This window comes from Arvicola amphibius, chromosome 9 (genome assembly GCF_903992535.2).
Source record: "Arvicola amphibius chromosome 9, mArvAmp1.2, whole genome shotgun sequence".
NCBI lineage: Eukaryota > Metazoa > Chordata > Mammalia > Rodentia > Cricetidae > Arvicola > Arvicola amphibius.
The window spans coordinates 54,766,037-54,787,903 of record NC_052055.2 but is presented as its reverse complement, the minus strand read 5'-3'; the positions used below and the strand labels follow the sequence as shown (position 1 = coordinate 54,787,903).

Here is a 21,867-nt window from a genome sequence, read left to right as displayed (position 1 = left end):
CCACCTACTAAATATAATACCAGTATCACAGACACTGAGAGCAACAATTAACAAATGGGACCTCCTGAACTGAGAAGAACACAAAGAAACACTATAAAACAAAGAACACAATCACTTAGACAAACGGCAGCCTACAGAATGGGAAAAGTTCTTCATTAATCCCACATCAGACAGAGAACTAATCTCTAAAAATATATAAAGAACTCAAGAAACCAGACATCAAATTGCCAAATAATTCTATCAAAAAATGGGGCACAGATTTAAACAGAGAATTATAACAGAAGACTTGCAAATGTCCAAAAAAAGCCTAAGGAAATGCTCAAAAATCATTAGCCATCAGGGAAATGCAAATCAAAATGACTCTGAGATACCATCTTATACCTGTCAGAATGGCTAAGACCAAAAACACCAATGGCAGCTTATGCTGGAAGAGGATGTGGAATAAGGGGAAACACTCATCCATTGGAGTGCAAACTTGCACAACTACTTTGGAAATCATTTGTGGCCATTTGTCAGAAAACTGGGAATCTGTCTACCTCAGGACCCAGCTCTATCACTCTTGAGCATATACCCAAAGGATGCACACTCATACCACAAAGACATTGCTCAACTATGTTCATAGCAGCATTATTCATAACAACCAGAACCTGGAAGGCAACCCAGATGCCCCTCAACCAAAGAATGGATAAGAAAATGTGATATGTTTACACAATAGAGTACTACTCAGCGGTCAAAAGCAATGAGATCTTTAAATTTGCATGCAAATGGATGGAACGAGGAAAAAAAAAACCATCCTGAGTGAAGGAACCCAGACCCAGATAGACAAACATGGTACGTACTCACTCATAAGTGGATATTAGATGTAAAGCAAAGGATAACCAGCCTGTGGTCCACAGTACCAGAGAAGTTAGGTAACAAGGAGAACCCTAAGAGAGACATACATGGATCCCTCTGGGAAGGGGAAACGGACAAGATCTCCTGAGAAAATTAGGAGAGGAAGAGGAGAGCAGCATGAGGAATAGGATGCTCAAGAAGTGGAGGGTCAGTGAGGGAGAGAAGGAGGGAGATATCTTGATTAGAGGAGCCATTAAAGGACTGGTGAGGGGCACAGGAAATTCCTAGGAGTCCACAAGGATGACCCCAGCTAGGACTCTAGGTAACAGTGGAGACGATACCTAGACTGACCTTCCCCTGTAATCAGACTGATGACTGCCTTCATTGTCATCATGGAGCCTTCAACCAGCAACTGATGGAAGCAGATGCAGAGATGCACAGCCAAGCACTGAGCTGACCTATGGGAGACCAGCCCAGCAGAGAGAGGAGCGATAATATGAGTGGGGAGGGCTCATGACCATGATGGTGATATCCACGATCAGCTGACCTGGACTGATGGGGGCAGGCACAACACAGACCACACAACTTGGGCAGTTTGTGGGGACACTGGCAGTGCTACCGGGACTTGTCCCTGGTGCTTGAGCTGGTGTCTAGGGGTGCATTCTCTTTGGAGAGATGCCTTACTAGGCCCTGGATGTAGGGAGGAGGGCCTTGGTCTTGCCTTGGAGTGAGGTGTAGGACTTCGTTGGCTCCCCATGGGAAAACTTTGCTCTTTTTGATGAGTGGAGGGGGGCGGAGTGGGAGGAAGGGAGGGAGTATAAAGCAGAGATAGCTATGTAAAATGAAAAAAAAGATTATATTAAAAAAATTTGAGTTAAAAAAAAGAACACTATCCCAGTAATTCAGAATATTGTGGAGGACAGGCTTATCCCCTAGGACTAAATGTCAGGGAGATTCTTTTTGTGCTTTGTGATGTCTCAAGCTTTATCTTAGAGTAATGATTAAACAGCTCATTTACATACAGTTGCTGCAGGAGAAAGCTCCATTTAGAGTCACCAGACTAACAACTGAGATAAGTGTGAACAGCCAGGTCACAGGAGCGGCTTAGCTAGATAGATGTGTCCCCATTTTACCGAGATACTGATGTAGTCTCACATAATTTGCAGGCAAGATCCTTATTTTGAGTTCATGGATTCTTAGCTCATTTGCATGTTGTTGTTGAGTATGAGCAGGTGAATGAAACCGTCATTGTCTAACTTGTAATCTAGGGATAAAGACACATAGTAAGGCAGGAAGAGGATTCTGGGTGCCAGGTGGAAAGGGGAGGCGGCCGCCGATGGTTGCCTTTGGGCATGCTTGTGAGTAGAAATAGAGAGTCCTTCCTGCTGGGCAGCTGTGAAGCATGAGGCAGTAGGTGACAGGCCTGTCTGAGCTGCAGGCTTGGACTTGAATGGCTGCCTTATGGGTGACTATTTGAGGTCATCTTCCGCAGGTGTAGTCCATGAGACTCACAGTCCCCACCAGTCATTTGGGAGAAAGCACACAGAAGACCGGAAGCTGATGAGTATATGGTGAGGAGGATTAGCAATTGAAAAAGATGTCACAAGACTTGAGAGATCAAATGTAGTATATGTACAGGTGGCGTTTTGCGCTTTGATAGACAAAATAGAGCCAGGTAAACTTAGCAGAATCTCAAAAAACCCAAACCAACCAAGCCAATAACAGCAACAAAACAGAAGAAGTTGGTCTAATTGCTGGAAAAATGAATCTCAAAATGAGCTGTTTCTTCTCTTAGTGTATGATGTTCAACTCTCAGAGAATTAAAGAAAAATCCATTATGGTTTGCACCATTTAGACAAAAAAAAAAAAAGTGATGCTGTCCCAACATGTAGCCCTTGAGGTTGGCTTGAGGTGGAGACAGCCCAGATGCTTACAGGATGAACAGATAGAAGGGCCGGAGTTGGTTAAGTCAGGGCACAGCAGTTGCCAGGGTTGCGCAGCAGAAAAGCCTCTTCGGGGAGGTTGAGAAAGGCCCAGAAGTCAGTTGACACCAAATGTAGAAGTAATTGCAGCTGTGTCAGCTCAGGCTCATTTCTAACACACAGAACGTGTAGAAAAAGAACAGGTTGCCTAGCGCATCCCCCATCAGGAGGCCTTGCGGATTCCGACATCTGCCTGTTGGCAGGAGCAGAGAGGTCCTCCTTTCTGGGGTGAAATGCCAGGCAGTCTTGGAAGACTGTGCTCTGCTCCAGGAGTCCAGAATTCTGTTTCCTAGCAGCCCGCTCGTCAGGAGAAACAAATCTACTCTATTCCTGGAACACAGCTTGGGAAAGAGGTTCTTTATTTGGGGGTCTTTATATGTCTCATAGTAGCGCAGGCTAGCCTTTGAACATGATAAGTAGCTGAGGCTAGCCTTAAACGTGTGATCACCTGCTACCACCCCTCAAACGCTCGGATTCCAGGCTTGTGCCACCACATCTGGCTGTTTCCTACACCGCATCTTTTAGAGTGTACGAACACAACGATTCTTCAGACTCCTAACCACATCCTTTACCGTGGCAGCTCTCTCTCTCTCCACCCCTCTCACCCTGTCCCCATACAGTTACTCATTCTAGATCCTTTCTTGGCAAAGGGGAACAGGTTGGAGGAGAAGCACCTCTCCAGTGCAGTAGTTACTACCCGCAGCCAGCTTTTCCCGAGTGGTTGGGGGCTGGAGTGATCGCTGGGTGTCTTGTGTCTTAGACAAATAGGGTCGTTGTCTGCGGGAAACCCAAGTGTTCAGATCACACATGTTTCTCTGTTTTATTCCTCATGGCTCACTCTGTCAGGTGTCAACGGTGTTCAGGTCTTAACGCATCTCTAACTTGAATTTCTGAGACTGTTCTAGGTGTGAGACGACAATCAGACGACAATCGGACGACATACTGCTTCTTCCTAAGATCTAAGCTGAAAGGTGCAGCTTGCTAAATTACCCGCTAGACTTTGGTGGAGCTTCTTGGAATTTTACATATATAGTTTGCTTTTTAGTGGTGTGTTAGAAAAGGGTATTTTAAAATTATTTTGTGTATGGGTGTTTTTCCTGCGTGTGTGTCTGTGTACCATATGTGTATAATGCCTTGTGGAGGTCAGAAGAGAGCCTCAGATTCCCTGGGACTGGAACTACAAATTATTATGAGCTACCATGTGGCCACTGGGAATTGAATCCTGGTCCTCTTGGGAGAGCAGCCCGAACTCTTAATCTCTAAGCCATCTCTCGGCCTCAGGTTTTGTATTATGTCGGTTTTCTGTTATAGGCAAGATCTGGCTGGGTGTGGTAGCTCACACCTGAAATCTCAGCACTCGGTAGGCTGAGGCAGGAGGCTCATGAGTTTTAGTAGGTTGGATTATGTGGTAAGAGTGTACTAAGGAAGGAGAGTGGAAGAAGAAGGGATGCATTTTGGGAAGGTCGATGAAGAGAATCTCCCGCTGTGTTCAGGTGTGGGAAAGATGGGGACAGTTTATTAAGATCGTTCATGATCTGCTGGAGGTGGTGGCATGCCTTTAATCCCAGCACACAGGAGGCAGAGGCAGGCGGATCTCTGTGAGTTCAAGGACGGCCTGTCCTTGAACAAAATGGGTTGCAGGATAGCCAAGACTACACAAAGAAACCCTGTCTCAAAAACAAAAACAAAAACAAAAACAAAAACAAAACAAAACAAAAAATTTTCCCTGATTAATACTTGTTCTTGAACAAGGAAGAGGAGCAACAAGAGCTTTTGAAGAGGTTCTTTACCTCTTCCATCGACTAGAGGCCACTGAGTGTCGTCTACAGAGAAACGGGGCTCACAGAATGTGGAAAGGAATCGTGTGCAAGAGCTGTGTGGTCCCAGGTGCTCTTTATTGGATGGGAGAGTATTCGGATGTGTTCCTAGAATGCCTGAGACATTCTGCAGATGTTGATAACCAGCCCTTCGGCTGGGTGCATCCTCCCCTTACAAGATTATACTTTTCACTCGGGAGGCAGAGGCAGGCGAATCTCTGTGAGTCCGAGACCAGCCTGGTCTACAAGAGCTAGTTCCAGGACAGGCTCTAAAGCTACAGAGAAACCCTGTCTCGAAAAAACCAAAAAAAAAAAAAAAAAAAAAAAAAAAAAAAAAAAAAAAAAAAAAAGATTATACTTTTCATCCACCATTGTTGGGTCTGTGGTTGATCATGCCTCCTCTACACTCCTGGTTAGTCAAGGAGAGCACAAGGCAATCCGAAATTGGCCCTTTTCCTGTCCACACGAGGGAAGTCCACATTACCCCCGTGCCTTGGGGCTATCCCACGTGCCTGTAAGAAGTTGCCCCTTAATATTCAATGAAACACAAAGTTTGTTACTTCAGCATGTAGTTTGTTTAGAAGACTTGTCTGGTTCTCCCTTTCTAAAGCCAGTCAAGTCCTAACCCATTGAAAACTCCTGGGTGGGTAAGAAATGCTCTTGGTATTTTCCTGCCCCTCAGTCGGAATAGACCATAGGGACCTTCCTGTCTTCACTCACGGATCTCTGCCAGATACATATGAATAAGAATGCAGTTTCTCTACAATCATGAAGACCTCCGTTCCCTTCTGTCAGCAGGGCGGTTTGGCTTTTTCCAGTGTTCGGTTTTTCTCTCCTTTCTCCTGGGGTTTGTTTTGCCTCTGTGGAACTTTGCCTTCTTGTTTCGGAATCCGTTTCTGGAGTCCCTTCTGTTCTGGAGACCGTGAGCTCCTTATTCGTCCCTCCAAGGACGCACAGTGTGTGTGCAGGGGAAACAAACGCTGTGGACTCAGAGAGCAGCCTTTCCGCCCAGGGAAAGCGGGGAGAGAGGGGCCAGAAGGGGTGGCCGCTGCCCCAGGGCTGCAGGCCTACAGGTATGCGTGTGGGAGCCTGAGCTCACAGAGAGACAGGTGCCTCTCAACCGTGAAAATAACTGCTTTTAATTATGCTAAAGGCTAAAGTGCAGCCAATATATGCAAAGCACTGTCCTTGTGTGGAGGGAGTAAGTGGTTTTGTGTGAGGACAAGAATTGTATTCTTTTCTCTCTCTCTCTCTTCTTTTTTAATAAACAAGCTTTATTTTCAGTTATCATGTCTGCTTTACCCAAGTGCTTTAGGAATAATGTGTGTGCCCTCCCTCGTCACTTTAAACACTCGTTTTCTTGAGAACGGGTCTGCTCATGAGCCAGCTGTGCCCAAACAAAAACATGAAGTTGTTCTCACGTCATTCTTGATTGTGAAAGTGCCCCACATTTTAGAGAGGCTTGCATTTGTCGAAGAGGAACCAGGTGCAAAGAGAAAAAAAATGAAATCAATGGCATCAAGTACAGATTGAGGAATAGCCGCCGAGTGGTCACATCAGATGGCGTCTTTGGGTTATATGCATGGGACATCAGACGTAGAGGAAGTCAAGAAGGTCTGCTAAGGTCACACGGCCGCTGTCTCAGGTCACTGACGTCTTTCCCTGCCACCCCTATCAAATCGCTTTCCCACCTGGATGTAACCTGAGAGTGTTCATGCCATAGGCTACAAAGGCTTGCTTTCATATCCCGATCTTACAGCCGTCACCTGAATGTCCCCATGTAGCTGCTTGGGTTTTGAATTACTTCATAGGTGGGGACTGGTGCATTGACTTAGACTCTGGTGAGCCTTTCATCTGATAGAATTTTCATAGAGATTTTCAGCAGGCAGCTAACTTGATGCTAACTAGTCATGTTAAATAAACGGCAGGAGACCTTTGCCCTTCCAAAATGTGTTTTCTAGATAATACAATTGGATTATTTTCTTTGCTACAGGATACTTCTGACTTCGGTGACTTTGCTGTCTATATACTCAATAAACCTACTGTTGATTTGTTCCAAGGAAACGGGTAAGCTGAGATGCACGATTTTGTTGAAGGCAGGATGCTGATGGGCAGTGTGTATTGTGTCGTTCACAGTGACCTCTCAATTGTACCTGTTTTTCTAGTTTGGGATCACTTCATTTTAAAGGCTTCACTGTTTCCTTAGGTCTTTGTGAACCTCGAACAAAGATCCTATGCTTTTATGTCATAGCTTCCAAGGTCTTAAGTAAACAGGTCTTTTGTGCTCTTTTGTGCATATTCCAAGGAGAAAATGTTACTCCCAAGGCATTGTGGGAGTGAGCATGCTACCCGGGACTTGAAGTTCTCTGGCCAGTGTAACACCTGAAGTGTTTATTTTCTATTGCTGGGACACCGGATCATGTTTGCAATACTTTGACTTTTACATTAGCTAAAGCCACCTTGGCCAGCTATTGTATACAGATGACTGGAATGTTTTGTAATAAATTCAGGGTCCACCCATTATCTAGTTTAAACATCAGTCTTACATGAGGTTGAGCAAAGGTTTAACTATAGCCTGACCCAAATTGCTTCTTGTGAAATTATGAACTTTTGAAATTATGAACTGCCCTCAAGAAGGATAAACTTCTTTTTCCTTCCTTCCTTCTCCTTCCTTCCTTCCTTCCTTCCTTCCTTCCTTCCTTCCTTCCTTCCTTCCTTCCTTCCTTCCTTCCTGTGAATTGGTTTAGGAATTTACTATTTATTGAAATGAACTGGTTGATCACTTGAGAATTTTGCTACAGCCAAAATTCTCTTCAGGCAGATTTGTCTGCACTTTCACTAGGCAGTTGCTTGTCTTTGGACTCTATTTCCATGTGATGAAACTCTTACCTAGTGACTATTAGACATTGTTACATTTAAAACAGGAGGGATTGATGGGACATTATGAAGATACTTCTCGTAAGTTTAGAAAAAGTGTTTGACAGCTTCACGCGTTTATATAGTGGATTTTAGTAGCTTTGCCCCCCTCCATGCCTTCCAACTAGAACCCTTCCAACAAGTCTCCCCCACTTACTTTTGTATGTGGTCCACTGAATTTAACAGTTTCAAGCTCGGGTGGGAGATTGGTTACTGGATCAAGGGCAACTACTAGTGGCTACGCCACTCAAGAAAATGACCCCCCTCCTCCAATCATTAATTGTCAGTAGTTCCTCCAGGAAGGGTGGAGCCTCATGGGCCCTCCCTGGTCTGCGATGAAATGTTTATGGGCCCAATCAGGTGCAGGCTTTATGCAGACAACCACAGCTGCAGTGAGCTCCAAAGTGCAGCAGTTGTGCCAAGTCTAGTAGACAGCATCTTGCTGCATCCATCCCCATCCTCTGGCTCTTACAATCCTCCTGTACCCCTCCCCATCCTCTGGCTCTTACATCCTCCCTGTACCCCTCCCCATCCTCTGGCTCTTACATCCTCCCTGCACCCCTCCCCATCCTCTGGTTCTTATATCCTCCCTGAATCCCTCCCCATCCTTCCCTCCACCCCTCACCATCCTCTGGCTCTGCTTCCTCCACAGCCCTTCTTCTATGATGTTCCCTGAGCCTCGGAGGAGGTGATAAGGGTTTTCCTATTTAAGGCCAAGCACTCCACCATCACTTACCTTTAGCACTGTGGCCCGTTACGGCTTCTGCATTAACTGCCCCCACAGCAAGAAGGCGTTATTCTCAAATGGTGAAGCAGGGCTGGAGTCAAAGTATGGGTGGGCTTCCTACTTCAAGTAGAAGACAATTCTCTATTAGCCTAATCAGTTCAGCACATTAATTCAGAAGAAATCTTTTTTTGGTTTCAAGCATGAGGGTCTTGAAAAAAATCAAGTCTTGATTTTAATATTACATACCAGATCCATGGAGTCAGTGTTGGGGACCCCTACCCAGTGGGACCTAATCTTTCCTTGTAATATTCCGGAAGCCAGCGTGACAAAGGAGAAACCGTGATGGTGTTTGACATTAGACAGGTCAAGGTGGTTCCAAATAACAATGCCTTCGCCCTTCTAGTGCCGAGGTTAGAGTTTGGGAAAGGCTCAAGGAGCTTGAAGAGTAACACGCAGCATAAGGAGATGTTTGGTCTCGACTCTCAGAGTCCCATCGTTTCTTATACTTCCAAATTCAACTTTTAATAGGCTGCATGGTTTATGAAAAGCTTGGAGAACAAGTCTTTGGCACCACGGGGAAGCTGGTGATTTTTGGAGCCACCTCTCTACAGAACACTGGTGGTAAGAGCCTATTTCTCTGACACAACTTGGCCATGCATGGCTATTATTGGCTTTTCTAATGCTGGTGGTTGGGTGTCCACATGCAGTTTAACAAACGTGGCACGTGGGCAGCGTGGCAGAGGCAGCGGTGGGATGCCACAGTGGGAGCTGATGTTGTCTGCGCCCACTGAGGAGAGCCTCGGAGCGGCTGCCAACTACTCCTTACCTTGTAATAAGAGCCATGGTATTGCATTTCTAAACTTGCTCTTCTTCCACAGCGATGCTGAGCTATCTCTTCATAGTCAAAAACGAACTTCCTTCGGCCATAAAATTCCTCATGGGAAAAGAGGAGGAATTTTCGTAAGCTTTCGACCTTTTCTTGTTTCTGGTGTGTGATGTCACTGAACCGATTGCTCCAGTGGTTCTCAACCTGAGGCTCACGACCTCTTGGGGGGTCAAATGACCCTTTCACAGGGGTCGTATATCGGATACCCTGCATATCCAATGTTTAAATAAATACACATACATACATAAATAATATGCTGGGTGCTGTTGGCGATGCATGCCTTTAATTCCAGCACTTAAGAGGCAGAGGAAGGTGGATCTCTGTGTGTTCAAGACCAGCTTGGTCTACAGAACAAATCCTGGGATAGTCAGGCCTACAGAGAGAAACCCTGTCTCAAAAATAAAACAAAATAATAATAAATAAATGTATGGTTGCATCACCACAACATGAGAAACTGTATTAAAGGGTCGAAGCATTAGGAAGGTTGAGAACCACTGGCTTAAATGAAGGATGATCAAATTTTGTTTTAACAAAAATTCTAGAAATAAAATGTTTCTAAGCCTCTTTTCTTCTTGGGGGGGTAGGGTGGGGAGGCAATATAAGTGGAAGAATCAGAGAGCCACTTAACTGTAGGTTTATCTGTCACCCTGAAAATGGTAGAGAGCCTGGACTCTGTCTATGTGCTGTGAAAAATAATACATAGATACATAGGAATATTTTAAACACAGAAGTAGGACATGGAAGAGAGAGAAAGAGAGAGAGGAAGGAAGGAGGGAAGAAAGGAAGGAAGGAAGGAAGGAAGGAAGAAAGAAAGAAAGAAAGAAAGAAAGAAAGAAAGAAAGAAAGAAAGAAAAAAGCTGGATCTACCTTCTTTCTTAAAGAAAGTCAATGACATTTGGGGAGCAAAATTTCCATGACCTGACATCATTAAAAATGTAATTTACCCTAGGGAGTGCTGCCAGCAACATTTGGCGCAAAGTTATGTTTGACCTCTCATCCAAGAACCCTTGTCAGCCTAGTCTCTCCTTTTCTTTCAAGGGAAACGAAAGAAGCTGTAACTCCCGTGTTCTCTTCAAGGTCAAAAGCGAAGGATCCGGGAGGGGGAGTGCCTACCTGTAGGTTCTCCATCCTTCCTGATACCATCCAAACAAAACAAAAGGGACATTCTCTTTAAATTATTGATAGGACACGTTGTAACCTGACAGAATGCCACATATGCGGCTTGCTTTGAAGCCACATAATTATTTAATTCATAGGAACACCACATTTAGCCAATGGGGGTAGGGGAAGTATTTGACCAATAATCCTCAAAAAGAAAATAGTAAAAGGCAGTGATAAAAATAAATATATTTTATATATACAAATGAATGAAAATGCATTGTAATGCTTTGTTGAATTTTACATTTGAGGAAAGCAATGCCACTTTCTAACTGGAGACTGTAACCTAGCCTCTTGCATGCCTTTCAGAGCCTGGTACGTAGACGGCCGTGTCCTTGTCGTGATGGTCACCTTCGGCATAATCCTCCCGCTGTGTCTCTTGAAGAACCTGGGTGAGCAGAGACCTGGCCTTTATCTCAGACTCCCTGGTTCCAATCAGAAACATTAGAAAACGAACACCTTTGCCTGCCTTCATTATGGCAAAAGAAATCATAAATTGCAACAGTTAACGAGACCTGGTGTTAATGTGAGATTAAAACCATGTGGTGACCTTCTAAGAAGCCCCTCCACCGAGCCAGAGCTGGAAGAGGGTGGTTGTGGGACTGGAATCCTAGACTAGAATACTGTCTTCAGTAGCAAAGTTTATATATAGTCTGCCTACGGAAATCCAGAAAATAGAATTCTCCTATAACGTTCTGGTTTGTTTTGTTTGTTTTTGTTGTTGTTTTGTGGTGTTGGGGATCGGACTCAGGGCTTTGTGCAGGCTACCCAAGTGCTCTACTACTGAGAATTCAGAAACGGTCTCCCTAAGTCTTAAACTCAAAATCATCCCACCTTAGCTCGTTTGTGGTGTTTAATATTCTGATCATTCATACCCAGAGATTTCAAATCTAATAGCAAGACAGCAGAGAAGTCTCACGAATCTCACTTCAGTTTAGAGTGTAGCCAGTCTCCGTGACTTCACCCACCACAGGAAAAAAAGAGAAAGAAAACGAAGTATGAATCGCAGGAGGTTTTGATTTTTTGTTTTGGTTTGGTTTTTGGTTTTTGTCTTGGTTTAGCTAATCTGTCAGAGCTGAAGAGCATCTATGAAGCTTACAAGTAGATTTTTTAAAATTATTTATTTATTATGTATACAATACTCTGTCTGTGTGTCTGCCTGCAGGCCAGAAGAGGGCACCAGACCTCATTACAGATGGTTGTGAGCCACCGTATGGTTGCTGGGAATTGAACTCAGGACCTTTGGAAGAGCAGGAAATGCTCTTAACCTCTGAGCCATCTCTCCAACCCCACAAGTAGATTTTTTTAACTTCTGCTCTCTGGGTTTCCGTAGGCTTTCTGTCCTGCCAGTTAGTATAGAGAATGGTCCTTCCCTGGGGAATAAAAATAATGTGGCTCCTGATCTGCCATTGTGAAGGTTGTGGTAACCACCTTTCGCTGGCATTCCAAGCGGAGTAGGGCCTGCAAAGCCTCTATTTCAGTGGTTCTCAACCTGTGGGTCATGACCCCTTTGGATGGAGCCAAAGAGCCCTTTCACAGGGGTTACCTAAGACCATCGGAAAACACATATTTTTATTTTACGATTCATAACAGTAGCAAAACTACAGTTATGAAGTAGCATTGAAAATACAGTTGGGGTCCCTGCAGCATGAGGAACTATGATAAAGGGCCAGAGCGTGAGGAAAGTTGAGAACCACTGCTCTGTTCCTGGAAGCTCACATCCGGTTGTGTTGGCCTCTCACTGAGAGAGAACTTGATCAAACACGTTCAGGATTCTCACAGTCTGTGCCCAGGAAAGAACTCAGGAGAGAATCAGGGATTAAGGCTTAGCACTACAGCGTACCAACACAGAGACAGGGCCAAAGCCGGGAGGCTCCTCTTTCCTAGATTCTGAGATCTGTGTCCTGGAATGTGCCAGGGATGCCTGGAATCAAAATTCCAAATATGATGCTTTTATTCAAAGTCCTACTATTATTTTGCCAAATAAAATAGCACTACGAAATGACACATCTTGTTTTCATCTGGGCATATTGTGAAGTCCCAAATTATGCTTGAAGTAAGATGTACAAGTAATTGATATTTTAATAATAATAAATATTAATAATTATATTAATAAAATACTAATAGATATTTTTCTTTTTAAAAAAGGGTATCTTGGCTACACGAGTGGATTTTCCTTGAGCTGTATGGTTTTTTTCCTAATAGTGGTAAGTCTTGATGGAAGCCATTGCTGTGGTTTTGGTGTTCAAAGCTCTGTAACAGTTATTCATGATTTGGCTTTAATACAATCTCGGTTGATTCTCGTATGTTTCTCAATACCAGGTTATCTACAAGAAATTTCAAATTTCATGCATGAGTGTAGAACAAAACTCAACAATCAATGCCAATGTAACTGACACGTGTACGCCAAAATATGTTATCTTCAACTCAAAGGTAAGTTTGGTTAAAAATAAGTATGAGCTTTTTTTTTATTAAGGGCAATATTTCTTGTGTGTGTATTGTAATCACTTGTTGGGATGTATTCATCTTTAAAAGAAAACACAGCATTGTTCCTCTGTATTTAACGGTTCTTTCGTGAGCACATACCCACACACACATTTTCGCAGCACACCCTTTATCTGGCTTAGGACAAGTTCCACATTCTTGTGACAGTCTCTCTGGAGAGTTGTCGCCACGTTTCTCTTCCCGTGTGGCATGCTGATTGGCGCTTTGGTTAGTCACTCTCAGCTCCCTGCTGCTATGTACAGGTGGTGGAGGGATCACTACAAATGGGCACTTTGAAGACCTGTGTACTATTGGGGTTTGGTTGGCAGCCTGGGAGACAGTAGCCTCTGCAGTTAGTCACACAGGGGGTCCCCCAACTGCTGTGTGAAAATGACGGTCCTGTTTTTGCGTTGTGGGATTCCCATCGTTGTAAGATGCTTGGTACAGTTAGTGCTTAAGATATGTTACTTTTCCCTTTCTTTCTCTTGGGTTTTGTTTTATTTTAGGGTTTTTTGGTTTTTTTGTTTTTGCTTTTGTATAAGAAACTGGGTTTGAGTTGGGCATAGTAGCTCATACCTCTAATACCAGCACTTGGAAGGCAGGGGCAGGAGGATCTCTCTGAGTTCTAGGCCAGCCTGGTCTACAAAGTGAGTTCCAGGACAGCCAGGGTGCTTACACAGAGAAATCCTGTCTCAAAAAAAAAAAAAGAAGGAAGGGAGAAGAAGCTGGGGTTTGAGTGTTTTAAAAAAAAAAAAGTCTCCTCCAAAAAAATTAATGGATCTCTTTCTTTATTGATTCTAAAAATATAGTCAAAGTGGTAAGCTGTGAAACTGAATTTTATCTAGATACCATCTTTTCTGCTTATTTTGTGTTTTGAGAAAGTGTCTCACTACGTAGCCCTGGCTGTCCTGGAACTTGCTTTGCAGACCAGGCTGTCTTGAACTCAGAGATCTGCCTGCCTCAGGTTCCTGAGTGCAGGGACTAAAGGCGTGTGTCCCCATACTCGGCTTAGATACCAACTTTTTAAGTATACAGTGGGCAGATCACCTCAGTTGTGAAGGGTGTCAGAGAGTAGCAGTGCCCTGCCCCTCGCTGTCACTTGCAATGGAGACCTACGTACCTGGCTAGTGCAGCATAAACATAGCAAAGGTGTGCTGGAATATTTGACACTCACCTTGGGAGTCAGGTCTGAAGCCCCTCTGTCAGAAGTGCCCTATGCTTCTGCTAGATGAGCATTCTCGGAAAGGCTGCTTCTATCTGAAGACCAAAACCCTCATCATAACCTAGTAATTCCAGGGTCCTCGGGAGCAGGCTGATAATGACAGCTCAGAAATATGACGGTTTTCTTTTTCTTTCAAATAGACGGTGTACGCTTTACCAACCATCGCGTTTGCGTTTGTCTGCCACCCGTCCGTCCTGCCGATCTACAGTGAGCTCAAAGAGTAAGATCCCTTACATTCTCACCCGCCTCCTGCTAATGGGCAAGTTTTGTGTGAGGATAAACAAAGATAAACTCTTCATCCCGCTTCAATGCTCCTGCCGTTCTTGAGCAGGCTCTTACATGAAGGAAGCTCTGAAATCTGCAGTATTTTTGGTTATAAATAAGAAAGTGAGAAGCCATGTGACCTTAATTAATTAGTTGTTTGTGTGTGCCTGTATGTGTGCTACACTTGCGTACACTCAGGTTCTGTCACTGTCCCTACGTTATTCTCTTGAGAAAGAACCTAACCAAGATGGCAGCTAGCAAGCAAGCCAGTGACCACCTTCCCAACATACCCCAACCTGAATCTCCCACCCTCCATCCCCCACCCTCCATCCCACCCTCCACCCCCACCCTCCATCCCCTACCCTCCATCCCACCCTCTACCCCCACCCTCCATCACCACCCTCCATCCCCTACCCTCCATCCCCACCCTCCATCCCCCACCCTCCATCCCACCCTCTACCCCCACCCTCCATCCCACGCTCTACCCCCACCCTCCATCCCACCCTCTACCCCCACCCTCCATCCCACCCTCTACCCCCACCCTCCATCCCCACCCTCCACCCCCACCCTCCATCCCCTACCCTCCATCCCACCCTCTACCCCCACCCTCCATCACCACCCTCCACCCCCACCCTCCATCCCCTACCCTCCATCCCACCCTCTACCCCCACCCTCCATCACCACCCTCCACCCCCACCCTCCATCCCCTACCCTCCATCCCCTACTCTCCATCCCCCCCTCCATCCCCACCCTCCATTCCCCACCTTCCATCCCCCACCCCAAGCACCGTGATTACAGGCAGTTCTGTTACACAGCCAGGTCTTTACTGGGTTTCTGGGAATTTGAAGTCAAGTCCTCCTGCTTGCATGGCAAGTGCTCTTAGCTTCTGGGCCACCTCCCCAGCACCCCCCCTTCCCCACACGTGGGCTTTTGAGTCTGTTTTTTCTCTAAATATTGTGTTACTTAGAAGTTTATTGTTACTCAAGGGTGTTTTGTAAGTGAATTTGTTGTTTTAAGTCAGGATCTTACTTATTAGGAAATGTAGGCTACTCCCAAGCTCACAATCCCCCTGTCTCAGCTCTCCTAGGGGTATACTACCACACTGCCTTCCTGTGGAGTCACCTTTGATGTTGTCTCAGAGAGGGCTAAAGGACAGCTTACAAATCCCCATGTTTTCTCTTTTTAGCCCACCGTTATCAGACTCTTTCTACACACAGTCTTAAGTCCAGAAGAAAGACGCAATATGATGCCCATTCTGAGATGTCCCTTAGCACAGGGCACCGAGTTCCCTCTTTGGTCTTTATCTTTCCTATGTAACTGACTCACGGCTGAATTTTGAAGTGCCTATATCTATGTATACACCCCTTGTTCTTCCCTGCTGGTCCCAAACTTAGAAGATTTAAGTATATTAAAGGTATCTGATATCTCATCAAGGAGGAACAAGGTGTGTATGCATAGACAAGCACTTCAGAATATACAAAGATTGAGTTGAGTCATCAGTATTTAGTGACTTCAAGCGTGTCCTCCCCAGTGCTCCTGTGTTCTAGACTCCGCATGACACCTCCGTTGTCTGCCAGCCTGACTGGCAGCGGTGACTGGCACGGGGCCACACAGGTTGGAGATTTACTAGGCACTTGGGCTTTAAGGGTCATCCCATCCCTGGCATAAGCCTGACTGAGAGCCAGAACCCAACACCACCTCAGCTGAGTGTGGTCCCTGAGGCTAGGCCGTGCAGCACCAGGACCCAGACAGCAGATGTGGGGTCAGGGTCTACCTCTTATTCAATCTCTGGGACTGAAAGAAAAACACTTGAATTTTTCTGTACATGGTACAGAAGTTTTTCTGTGGCATAGGAAATCAAAACAATCACAGATATTCTTTTAAAAATTCCACCCTCCAGATGAGAACTGGATGCTCTTTTTATATTTGTTTTTGTTTTGTTCTCTTTAATGAAAACCTTTTTTTTCCTTTCATTTTACATACCAACCCCAGTTCCCCCTCCTTCATCTTCTCCTACTCCCCCTGCCCCATATCCCCGCCTTCCCACTCCCCATCCAGTCCTCAGAGGGGGTAAGGCCTCCCTTTGGGAGTCAACAAGGTCTGGCATACCAAGTTGAGCACTCCTCCCTGTATCAAGGCTGCACAAGGTATCCCACCATAGGGAATGGGCTCCAAAAAGCCAGTTCATGCACCCAGATCAAGTTCTGGTCCCACTGCCAGGCCCTCCAACCCCTACCAACAGATTAAGCCACATAATGTCCCCCACATTCAGAGGGCCTAGTTCTGTTCCCCAGCTGTCAGTCCATAGCTGTGAGCTCCCACTAGCTTGGGTCAGCTGTCTCTGTGGTTTTTCCCATCATGACCTTGACCCCTCTACCCCTCATATGATCTGGAAGGGCGCTCGTGAGTAACCCAGGGCTAGCTGCCTCAAAGTCCCCATTTGTTTTGTTAAAGAATTACTCTATACCACATCATTGCAGGGGGCCAGCTGAGCTGGTCAGGGAATACTAGCCTAAGAGGAGAGAACTCAAGCTAGTCTCTGGTTCAGGTTGAACTCTGACCCTTTGAATCAGCAATATATATATTTATATTTATATATATTTATATATATATTTATAACAATATAAATATATATATATTTTAATCTTGCTCTTTGTTTTTAGCCGATCACAGAAAAAAATGCAGATGGTTTCCAACATTTCCTTCTTCGCCATGTTTGTCATGTACTTCCTGACCGCCATCTTTGGGTACTTGACATTCTATGGTAAGTTACTTCCACTTGTGTGTACCCGTCTGTATTTAAAAATAACAGGGAAAACCAACACTGAAGTGGCTTCGCATTGAAGCCAGAGAGCGCGCACAAGCTCAGTGTCTTCTGCTTTGTTTCGTCTTGGCTTGTCCTCATAGCACACGGCGATGGTTCCTCCCATATTCGTTCAGGCCGCAGGCTAGAATAATCAGTGAAAAACAATATCAGTTATTTTCCTGTGCCACTTTTTCTTCTTCAGGAGCATTGCCTTCTAGAAAAACGCCATCTTAGGAAAATTTAAAACATCACGGAAGGCTTTCCTACTTGATACTGAAAATTGGGTCAGATTCCATTAATAGGAGAGAGAGAGAGGGAGAAGGAGAAGGAGAGGGAGGGGGAGGGGGAGAGGGAGAGGGAGAGGGATGCTGGAAGTGGGAAAAGGCCCGGCCCACGATCATGACATTCGGTGTTAATTAAAAATAAAGCAGCTAATTGTTCGCCGCCGGAACTAGGTGCCCTGCAGAGACGGGAAGAAGTGAGAGTTGAGAAAGAAAGTGTGTCCACAAGTGTGTCCCATTTGTGCTGTTGACCCTGCCGGGATATCTTGTGCCTTTTCCGTTCATCTAATGACCCTGCAGCTCTGCTTAATCCTTCCATGACTGTCACATTTGAGAACTATTTAAGTAGACTTTACCATCTTCTCTCTTAAATGCTTCTTTAGGACTCCCCCCCCACCATAAAAGTAAATAAAATTTAAACACATTCACAGATTAATTCAGCTCGGAGAAAGGGTGCTGATTTCATAAGCAACAGGGGACAGCATTGCCAGACTCCTTTCATTTTTATAGAAATGCTGTCAGGAGAGTCGTGCATGGCAGGGCTGGTGGGTGAGGGGAGAGAGAAGAGAGCTAACAGTCAAGGCCCGGGTTACCTTGCTCAAGTTATGAGTCTTCTTTGTGAGCTCATTTTGTCATCTATAGTAGAACGCTGGGTCGTTTGATATGATCCGTGGGTGATACCTCAGCTATTTAAAGATGGCTATGAATTTTGAGTAAAGAAAATTAGATCTAATGAGATTTTTATTACAACCTCTAGTCCCGTTTCAGAAACTGACACCAAGGTCTTTGAGACTGGCTGCATTCTGAATTTCTTGCCCACCACCTTGATACAGGTGCGGCGAGGGAGGCCCCTAAAGAGAGTTTTGAGGGGTAGGCACTTGTCAAAAGAGAGAGTGCTCGCCCTTGCGAGGCTTCTGTTGCAGCCTCGTCAGCCTTTGAGATAACGCTTTCTACAGTTGTAAGTTAAGGAAAATCAAAGGAGCCCATAACACTAAAGACTGTTTTGTGAGAGCAGTGAACGTAACCGGGAAGGGTTCTTTCCTGAAGGTGGCTGAGTTGACTTACCCTCTGCTGCTTGGTCCCAGAAGTTACAGGGATCAAGTTGGAAGGAGAAGTGTTTGTGTGGCCCATAGTTCCTGCAGGGAGACGGGCAGTGTTTGGTATGAGCTCCCAGTGTGGAAAGTCAGGTACAGTGTGTGTGTGTGTGTGTGTGTGTGTGTGAGAGAGAGAGAGAGAGAGAGAGAGAGAGAGAGAGAGAGAGAGAGAGGGAGAGAGAAAGCTTTCCACACGGGGCCCTTTTAGCTAATGGTGCATGTGCAATGACAGCACACACGTGGGCATCTCTTTGGGTTTGCAGATTATTGTAATGGACTTCGGAACCTTGCCTCCGTTGCTCTTTATGGAGTCTTGTTTGCAGTGCTCCTTTAAAAACCCTCTGACCCCCTTCATTTCAGAAAAGGTGCAGTCAGATCTCCTTCACAAATACCAGAGCAGAGATGACATCCTCATCCTGACTGTGCGGCTGGCTGTCATCGTGGCTGTCATCCTCACTGTGCCGGTGTTATTTTTCACAGTAAGTAAAGGACCTCACAGTCACAGGAGAAATGCTGGGCTTGGGACTTTCATTCCGACCACAGGATCGTGTTTCCAGAGAAGGTCTGCCACGGGCGCTTTTCTGGTCATTGGCTCTGCCTCTTAGGCAGCAAGTGGGATCCATACGTTAGTGTTGCTTGTAGGGGCTGACTCTGCATTCTGACCTCCCACCTTCCTCTTTGTAGAAGAATAGAGATAGAGTGGTTGCACCTCTGTCTTACCTGACCACAGAGACCACCCAAGCGGAAATTACCCCACCACCCAAAGGGAAGCTTGCTGTGTCATATAGAAGGATCCTCAGAGTTGGAACCAAGCTCCCTCCCCCCATAGCTTCAAACTGCTACGCCACCTCTAAGTTTTCCGGGCATTGAGGAAAAAGTCTTGACAAATCCCATGCACTAGTAAATGTCTGAGTTCTTCTGTTGAGAGTGGAGGGTCAGCGAATGCCTGGAGCCCTTGGCGATTTCTGCCTTTCTCCGCAGGTCCGCTCATCACTCTTTGAGCTGGCTAAGAAGACGAAGTTCAACTTGTGCCGCCATGTCTTGGTGACCATCGTACTCCTGGTGATCATCAACTTGCTGGTGATCTTTATTCCCTCCATGAAGGATATTTTTGGAGTTGTAGGTATGGTTCTACGGTTGTCCTACAGCATATAGAAGCTATTTATGCTTAACACTTGGAAATGGCGGCCCTAAACAATTGCTCTCTTAATCTGCAGGAGTGACGTCGGCCAATATGCTCATTTTCATTCTTCCTTCATCTCTCTACCTAAGAATCACAAACCAGGATGGAGATAAAGGCACTCAAAGAATTTGGGTATGTCGGCTGCCAGCCACTCTAATTTTTTTCTGATTAGTTTCCCAGCTAAACTTGCCAGTAAACAGTCTCCTAAGAGAACTTTCGGTTGCAGAGAAGGGTGCGTCGGTCCTTTAGGTTTCCCCTTAGGAGACCCAGAGCTCTTTCCGTCCTCACAATCGCTTTTCCAGTGTGGCTCTGACTGGGCCTTGCCTGTGTACTCACCCAGGGCACGGCTGGCTGGAGAGTGGGTGTTTCCAGCCCTGTGTCTCTGTAGAGTAGTGTCTTGTCTTTAGCAAGATGGGAAGTCAACGAGGACTCAGAAGACTTTGATGCTATCTACCGTCCCCGGACGATTTATGACCATGCGGCTCCCTTGCACAGCTCGGGACACAGGCGATGCTGTTATGCACCAAATGTTGGGAGTTAGCGTAGGGAGGCTGTTTTCTGATCGGCAGGTGATGTGGATTCGGAGCTGCCTTTCTGTGTCGGGACGGTTGTTTGTAGATCTGGTGACATTCAAGGGCACCTTGAGAGTGTTGTGCTTGGACAGTGAGGGGAGCAGGGGAGACTCAGTCCTGTCTGGAGTATCTTTTTGCTTGACCTCAGAGAAGATCTCTTAGCCACCTCCCAGGTGGTGTAGGCACTGCGGTCACATCTGTCACCTTCATCTATGGACCCAGGGGAGAGTGGCAAGCAAGAGTCCGTTCACTGTGCACTTTGGACTGGGGTCACTAACGCTGGTAAAACTCTACTTCCCCAAGAGAATTATCCCCAAAGCCATGAGTCCCAGATCCTCTAGCCCCACACAGGGAGTCCTCACAGGGCAGTGAAACCCACTCATACTAAAGCTACAAATAGCAGAGCCCCCACGAGTTCTCTAGGCTTCTCCAGTCCTTGCTCCCGCAATAAAACTGAGGTCTCTCAGAGCACTAGACAGGAGCTCTGTTTGAGCAGGGACAGCAGAGTGTTAGCCCCACTTGCCCACCATTTGCTTTCCTTAGCTGTTTCCCCAGTTTTCAGGCCAGCCCCTGGCTCTCAAGAGCACTCCGCCCCTGCAAAGGTTGTCATCAAGGCCAAGCAAATGTGTCCCAGGTGCTGGACTGTCTGATCCACTTGTGCCCTTCGCCAACCTTTCAAGCAACTGAGTTTTGCCTTGCTGTCAATCCACTGAGGTCAAATGAACACGTATTATACGCTTACATTTAGAAACATTTCCTTCTCAGTAGCAATGCTGGTTGATAGGTAATGGTCAACAAAATGGCCTCGATCTATTTCCAAACTTTTTTTTAGTTGTAATATTTTTTTTAAGTAGGGTCTCACTCTGTAACCATGGCTGGCTTGGAACTCCTATGTAGACCAGGTTAACCTGGAACCCGCAGAGCTTTGCCTGCCTCTGCCTCCCAAGTGCTGAGACGAAAGGCGTGTATCCCCACACCCAGTTCATTAGGTTCTAATCCTTTTAGAGTGGAAGTCATAAGGGAGACTAAGACATTTTTGCCATGGACACACCCGAGATGACCCAGAAGCCAAAGTGTGAAATGCAGAGGACCAGGGCCATTTGCTATTCACCCATCCTGGCAGGACCACATTCACCCAGTTTAGAAGAGTCTGCAAAGTTCAGCCGTGGTTGTAATGAACTCCAAACACCACGGGACACAGAGGAGGGGGCAGAGCGCTCCACTCTTCCTCCAGGTACATGTGGGGAAAGGCCGGGTGCATTTCAAATAACGCATGTTTCGTTGCTGCAGGCGGCCCTTTTCTTGGCGCTGGGGGTGTTGTTCTCCCTGATCAGCATTCCGCTGGTCATCTACGACTGGGCTTGCTCGTCCAGCAACGACGAAGGCCACTGAGACCAGCAACCCTCGCCCGCCCATCCAGTCAGCCATCAGCAACCCTTCGCCACTTCTTTTGCAAGTTTACAGACAGACAGAAATGCACATGACAACACCCCGGGCTGCGACACAGAGACCCCCTCTGGAAGGACTCATGTCCTCCTGGGATTGTGGATTTTATCTTTCCCGGGTTTCATGCAGTCATCTTTCCCTCTCGTTACGTGTTGTGGCTCCTTCTCGGTCCCTTAGAACTCTGAAAACACGATC

At 45.9% G+C, this 21,867-nt stretch overlaps 1 protein-coding gene across 1 annotated transcript in view; it reads left to right on the top strand.

The window, feature by feature from the left end:
- Positions 1 to 21,618, top strand: part of Slc38a1 (solute carrier family 38 member 1) — a 47,708-nt gene extending 26,090 nt beyond the window's left edge. The window contains exons 4-15 of the mRNA XM_038343201.1: positions 6,627 to 6,700; positions 8,805 to 8,897; positions 9,155 to 9,236; positions 10,630 to 10,712; positions 12,469 to 12,527; positions 12,643 to 12,753; positions 14,167 to 14,246; positions 16,954 to 17,054; positions 18,832 to 18,950; positions 19,453 to 19,594; positions 19,689 to 19,786; positions 21,517 to 21,618. Of these exons, the coding sequence (XP_038199129.1) occupies positions 6,627 to 6,700; positions 8,805 to 8,897; positions 9,155 to 9,236; positions 10,630 to 10,712; positions 12,469 to 12,527; positions 12,643 to 12,753; positions 14,167 to 14,246; positions 16,954 to 17,054; positions 18,832 to 18,950; positions 19,453 to 19,594; positions 19,689 to 19,786; positions 21,517 to 21,618 (1,144 nt within the window). The remainder of the gene's footprint in view (positions 1 to 6,626; positions 6,701 to 8,804; positions 8,898 to 9,154; positions 9,237 to 10,629; positions 10,713 to 12,468; positions 12,528 to 12,642; positions 12,754 to 14,166; positions 14,247 to 16,953; positions 17,055 to 18,831; positions 18,951 to 19,452; positions 19,595 to 19,688; positions 19,787 to 21,516) is intronic.
- Positions 21,619 to 21,867: the final 249 nt, after the last annotated feature.